The sequence below is a fragment of the Bombus vosnesenskii genome, unplaced genomic scaffold (genome assembly GCF_011952255.1).
Source record: "Bombus vosnesenskii isolate JDL3184/JDL3185 unplaced genomic scaffold, Bvos_JDL3184-5_v1.1 scf7180000016202, whole genome shotgun sequence".
Taxonomy (NCBI): domain Eukaryota; kingdom Metazoa; phylum Arthropoda; class Insecta; order Hymenoptera; family Apidae; genus Bombus; species Bombus vosnesenskii.
Genome location: NW_022884313.1, coordinates 7,074 through 13,759, shown reverse-complemented (window position 1 = coordinate 13,759; position 6,686 = coordinate 7,074). Strand labels below are relative to the sequence as shown.

The 6,686-nt window shown below is 38.7% G+C and overlaps 1 protein-coding gene across 1 annotated transcript; it reads right to left on the bottom strand.

The window, feature by feature from the left end:
* Positions 1-1,555: 1,555 nt before the first annotated feature.
* On the bottom strand, positions 1,556-3,138 carry LOC117241596. The gene is made up of 3 exons (XM_033507464.1): positions 2,277-3,138; positions 2,128-2,199; positions 1,556-2,050 (listed from the first exon to the last, which is right to left on the bottom strand). The coding sequence occupies exons 1-3, from the start codon at positions 2,385-2,387 to the stop codon at positions 1,901-1,903; spliced, it is 333 nt and encodes a 110-aa protein (XP_033363355.1). The 5' UTR covers positions 2,388-3,138; the 3' UTR covers positions 1,556-1,900.
* Positions 3,139-6,686: the final 3,548 nt, after the last annotated feature.

Sequence of the window (6,686 nt, the reverse complement as noted above, 5' to 3'; positions counted from 1 at the left end):
CGGCTCTCGCGACATTGTTCATAGTTCGCCCGATATTTCTTAGGCCTTTCGTCCACGATACTACATAAGTATGTGACGAGATTAGGTTTTAAAAAGAACAATATAGAGATGTGCCTATATACATATGGAGAGGGAGAAAATGTTGTTTATTTGTTAATATACGTAGACGATTTGTTGATTTGTAGTAAAAACAAAGGGAAGATACAAAGTGTAAAAAAATTATTAACTGATAAATTTGAAATGAAAGATTTAGGTGAAGTAAAAAAATATCTTGGAATAAATATAGAGTATGATTATTTAAAAAATGAAATGAGATTAAGCCAAAAGAAATACATAGAATCATTAGCAAACAAATATAAATTACATAATAGCAAATTGTACTGTACACCTATGGAGACCAACTTAAAAATTGAAAAAGCTGAGATAAATAGAGAGGACATTGGATACAAGAATTTAATTGGCGCATTGCTGTATATTAGTGTAAATACCAGACCCGATATAAGTTATAGTGTGAATTATCTGAGTAGATTTCAAGATTGTTGTAACGAGACACATTTTAAATATGCCTTGCGAATATTGAAATATTTGTACCGGACTAGAGATTTAGGGCTACATTATAAAAGAAATGAAAAGTGCGAAACGATAGATTGTTATGTGGACGCTGATTGGGCAGGAGATCATATAGATAGGAAATCGACTTCTGGGTATGTAATTAGATTGTATGGAAATGTAATTGGATGGAAGTCTAAAAAACAAAGGTGTGTGACAAAAGCCTCGACGTATGCAGAGTATGTTGCTCTATCGGAAGTGGTGAGCGAAGTAATGACTATCAGAGAACTAATGAAAATCTTCGATGTAAATGTAGACGATAATCCTGTAAAAATCTATGAGGATAACTCTGGAGTAACGAGTATAGCAAAATACGGAACTTTTACAAAAAATTCTAAACACATCGAAGTTCATTACCACTACGTTCACGAGTACGTAAAGGAAAATAAGATAAACATAATAAAAGTAAGTACAGAAGAAAACACTGCGGATATTTTTACGAAGGCACTGTGTAGAGAGAAATTTGAAAGGTTTAGGTCATGGATGAATGTAAAATAAGAGAAATGTAAATAAAGCGATAAATGTTAAATATTTTGTTAATTCGACAAGTATGTAAATAAAATTAAGTGTACAGTATAAATGTAAGGAGGCGTGTTAGGGAAGTGATACATTTACACTGTACATGAGAGTGTGTGTGTAAGGGCCAGAGGGCGTCAAGGCTTAGTGGAGACAAAAGACTGTTGCCAGATGTTAGCAGAATCTAGGATAGTCGGTTGGCGACCAGCGTGCGTGCAAGACGTTCTTCAGAGTGGAATATAGATGTATAACTGTTGTGTGGGAAATATAGTAAATAATTTGTATTCCCAAATCCTCGAATTTCCTTAACAACTACAATTGTTCAGTTACAGCTATAGTAGACTCTAGGTTACAATGTTGCAGGATTATCCAAAATTCCAAAGGCTCCAGTGTTCTTTCATCTCCGACATATATATATATATATATTGAACACAAAACAAAATACATCTAAAAAACAATAATAATAAGGAACATCAAACAGCGAACCAACGAAATTGAAGCAGCTACACTAAATCAAAATCGTAGCAAGGAGCTCCAGGACAAAGTTCGCTGAACTCACGCATACACCAATAACGCACAACAGGGGAAATTCCCTTTCTCCCAGAAGCATGGTGACGAAGATGTGCCTCCAAAACCTCTCCGGGAATTTCATTTGCAAAACGAACTTTCACACAACGATCGGTATCAACGATTTCAACCAGAGGGGGTTCCCACTCCAATACGACGGTCTCTGCATCGAAGAAACTCTCATCGAAAGTAACCAAATCGTCAAGGCTCAATTCCGAGGGAAATCCACGGCCTTGGCACCAATGTCGAATAGTTCCTCCAACCACTCTGATACTTGTGGTTCATCACAAGGCCGCATGCGTTTGATGGGTCTTCCCGAGTCGCCCATGGATTCTTCGGAATCCCTCTTTCGCTTGCGCTGAAAACAGCACAATATAGTTAAATAAAACGAAACAGGACGAATCAAGCGGACTAAAAACAAGACTAAATACGCACCAGGGAAGTCTGGATAGGAACCTCTGATGGAAATGACTCCGCAAACATTGTTCGAACGTCGATCACCGAAGCCTAGGGAAATAACAAAAAAAGGGGGGAAAGGATCAAAATCACAAAAACAACCATAAAATGCAAATATCCAAACTTACGCAAAACAACTCGAAGGAGGAGGTCCTTGTTATGGGAGAGCAGCGGAATTGCGCGTGTTGCCCGAGCAAACATTGAAATGATAATGATGCTGCAGCCGCCAGCCCTTGCATGCGCCGAAGAAACACCGGTAATTCCCACGGTGCAGCGCATGGAAGTCTCTCGCGGAAAGGACTAGATCAGCATGGAATGCTTCAAATCTCCTAGACGCTAGCTCAGCAGAAACACAGGACCGATAAAAACTAAGTCGAAATACGGAATTTACATTTTGTCACGTACGATTCCAAGAAACCCAAACTGCAACATCCCGATTCCCACGGAAGCGTACCCCCAGCGGACCACCACCCCGTGGGGGATGGCATTATAAATAAGCGAAGCAACATAGAGCAGCGTTCATTCTTCTTGCGTTCATTATAATTTGTGTTCATTGTTATTACGGATCATTCGTATTACGTTCTTTATTCTTGCGTTCATTCTTCTTGTGCTCATTATATTTTGTTCATTGTTACTACGTTCGTTATTGCGCTCATCATTGCGTTTAGAAATTTTGTATAGTATTTTGCGTTTCGGGGTCTTTAGTTTTTCGGTAAAGAAAAGAGAGTCGCGATTAAGTAAAAGAAAATTTTATCTTTAAAGTCCTCATTTCATCGCTTAGACAGAAACGCGCATTGTAATTGCGGTATTAATCCAGTTAGTAAATTGTTCAGTCTGTATCGAAATAGATAAATAAAGTAAAAGTTGATAGTAAACTATATTCGAGTCCAAGTAATAAACCCAACAAAAACTTCGACGACTACCGGAGCAGCTGAGGTAATGGCGCCAGACAGCACCTACTGCTCAAGGTAAGAAAATTAATTTTGTAAATTTCCTTCTTCTCTGATAATTTCGTTGCCCTCGAGAATCGAATTAGAACTTCTTATCATCGATCTCGTTTTATTTTCGTGAACGGTTTTGAAGATAGTATCATTGTTTAAACTTTGAACAAAGGAGTTGTCCGCTGTGTCGGCTTGTGCGAACGGTGTTTTCAGTTACTGAAATACTGATCTTCGCATTCCTCCTCCCATTGTTGGCAAAATATTGCCCGTCTTTGGGCAAGGCTTGCGAAATCACACGAGTCCCACACAGAAAGGACTATTAAATACATCGTCGGGCTCAATCGAAAATTAAGAGTAATACCGGCATTGCTATTAACCGATATTCTTGCCATCATTGCATGCGATTGTAAGAAAGAAATAACAGAACAATTTCCCTTCGAAAATTTAATCAAAGAATCGTTCTAACGGCATACTACAGCGAAATTAAAAGAGAAGAAGTCAAACGTAAAAATAAATTTATATAAAACAACGAAAAATCTCACATTCCTATCCAATCCAGCAACGCTAAAATATATATATATATCCGGCTAATAAAATATATATAAAGGCAATAATCTAAGCAATTCTACATTCAAATAAAAATCCGTTCAACGAGGACAAATATTTATTGTTCCCAGCTTTAATCCTCTCCCGTGCCAGTATCCCTGCACATAGCAGGTTAGCCGAAAAGTGGAATTCGTTTACCAGTTGCATTAAGCGTCAGTTAACGCTACCCATTAAACGAAAAAAAATAATAGAAAATATATTTTGAAATAGTCCTTAGACTATTTCTGGTGGCAGCAACTACCGTATCAATTAGTAATCTAAATCAGTATTACAAACGCAATAATATCAATTCAGTTTATTTCCCTTCAGATTAAATTCAAACTCAAACGAAAAAAAAAAAAAATTCAGTAAAATTTAAATTTAAAATTTGATCGATTTCAATAAACCAATACGTAACAGATTAGTAGATTAAATTTTTGGTGGCAGCGGTGGGATACGCTTCACGGAGGATTAAAGTTGGTTTAAACGGTTCGATACGCTCCATAGAAGATTAAAGTTGTCACGCTTGTCAATAAAATATATATTTAAGAAACAATGGCGACTGTAGTGGAATCGTTTGACGAAGAAATGGTTTTGACATTGTCGGAAAAGCTTAAAGCATGGGATGCGAATTTTCGCGATATGAGTGCAAAACTCGCCGAATTACAAAGCGGTTTATTCGAACTTAAAACAAAACAGGAACCTAAAACACCCATATCGCCGCCGACAACGCAACAAGAAACGGTCCAGACGGGTGGACATACCCAGCCAATTAAGCTAAAAGACGCGATCGAATCGGTGCCAGTGTTTGACGGATATCGACCATCGGTATTCCATTTTTTAAGAGCTTGTGAACGCGCGCGAAATATGATTCCCAGATATCAAGAACCTCAATTGGTAAAATTGTTAGTAAATAAGCTTCGTGGACACGCGTTCCTCGCCATCGAAGACACGGAATTAATGAGTTTAAATGATTTCGGAAACAAATTAAAGGATCTATTCGGCCCAAAGAAATCTCTTAACGAATATAAAGGGAAATTAGGAACGATATTTCAACGACCCGGGGAAGACATATTAGACTATATGGATCGCGTTAGAAATCTTAGATTGGCAATAATGGATGGAGAAAGAGGCGACTACGGCATCATATCCCCCGACATCCAAGATACTATAGATTGGGAAACGAGAGAAGCTTTCGTTAAAGGACTTCCGAACGAGGTATATGTACGAGTAAAAATAGCAGGGTACCATACTTTAGAAGATGCGTATCGTCAAGTCGTCAAAGCAACACACGAATTGAGACAAATAACCGATAGAACGCGACCCCATCGACCGACACCCTCGAACTATTACAGACGCGACAACGCACGTCCTTCGAACACTAACAACAATATCAGAAACAACCGCCAAGATCGAAGGTCGGTACCTTCATCGCAGAATGTTTCGAATACTACTAGACAAAATATCACGTGTAATTATTGTAAAAAACCCGGGCATTTAGTGAAAGACTGTTACAAATTTAAAGCCCGAGTAGATGCCGGATTAATCGTACCCTATGCTTCGAGACCATCGGGAAACCAAACACGTCCTTCGGGAGAATGGGGCGAGCCACGAAGGAACGATACACCGAATCGCCCAAGAGTACAGGCGGCAACCAGGCGACCGGCGCCGACGGCAACAAACAGAACAAGGGCAGCCATCCCCGCGAGATCGACTCCACCACCCATAACGAGAGACAGAGCGAACGCAATTGTAATATCGGAATATATTAAAGGTGTAATTTTGTCCAATTAATTATAATTTATTAATAATGGATTGAAAATACAGATATTAGTTAGACAGAGAAACGATGTTTGATTAACAGGAAAACTAAATGCAACGCTCGTATTTACAACAAATAACTTGACAACTATTTGGTAACTCTCTCTCTCTCTCTCTCTCTCACTAGCAACTCTAACATTCGACAACACTCGCAATTCAATTCTAACGACTCTATGCTTCGACGTCTCGATCAACTCTGATTCTCGCAACACGCACACTTTTCGATTCGCCTTGGATAGCGAAACCGTCCTTCTTCTAACGTTGTCTATTGTTTCCCTCATACCTATGTAAGAACTACCAACTACGTGCCTTTAGTCACGTAGGCACTCTTAAATGTAAACAAACTACAGAAACACGACGTACACGGTTTTTCTATTTTCAGCCGATCTCCAATCAAAAGCTATTCTACGATATTACACAATGCCGACTATGAGATCGAACGAACAACCACTAAATACTGTGGGGGAATCATCCCACAACCAAACAAGGTCACAGACAGAGAATCCAGAATCTCAAGACAAAAGGGAAAGAGTGAAGCACAAGCAACCGGCGAAGGAAAATCATCAAGAGTTGAATTCAGATTCGGAAGGCGACCTTTCCGAATTATTTCAGTAAAATTTAACGATTCCCCAACGACCCCAACTGCACGAATAGTTTCCCCAAATCTAAAAACTAAGACGAGTTTATTATTAGACTCTGGATCGGAAATCAATATTATCAAAAAACCTGCTTTACCCGACTCAGCCATCCTCGACGAGAAAGAATCAATTGAAGTGCGAGGAATTACGGCAACGAGCCTGGTCTCCATAGGGCAGACGGTAATACAGGTTGCGGGCCATCCGGTTATTTTTCATGTAGTCGATGATTCATTGTTAATCGATCAAGACGGAATCCTAGGATCCGAATTTTTTGCAGGTTGTAAAGCTCGTTTAGATTATGAGGAAAAACATATCAAGTGGGGAAATATTTATATTCCCTTCGATACTAGAGAAAAAATAATTATACCGAAGCGAAGTTCAATAACGTGTACAATTAATATTGCTAATCCAGAGATAAAAGAGGGATTTATTCCAAGAATCGAGCCGAGCAAGGGAATCTATTTTGGTAATGCAGTGTGAGGAATTATAAAGGAAAAGGTTATATAAGAGTAATAAATACTACTTCAAGAGATTACGAATTTACAACACCGAC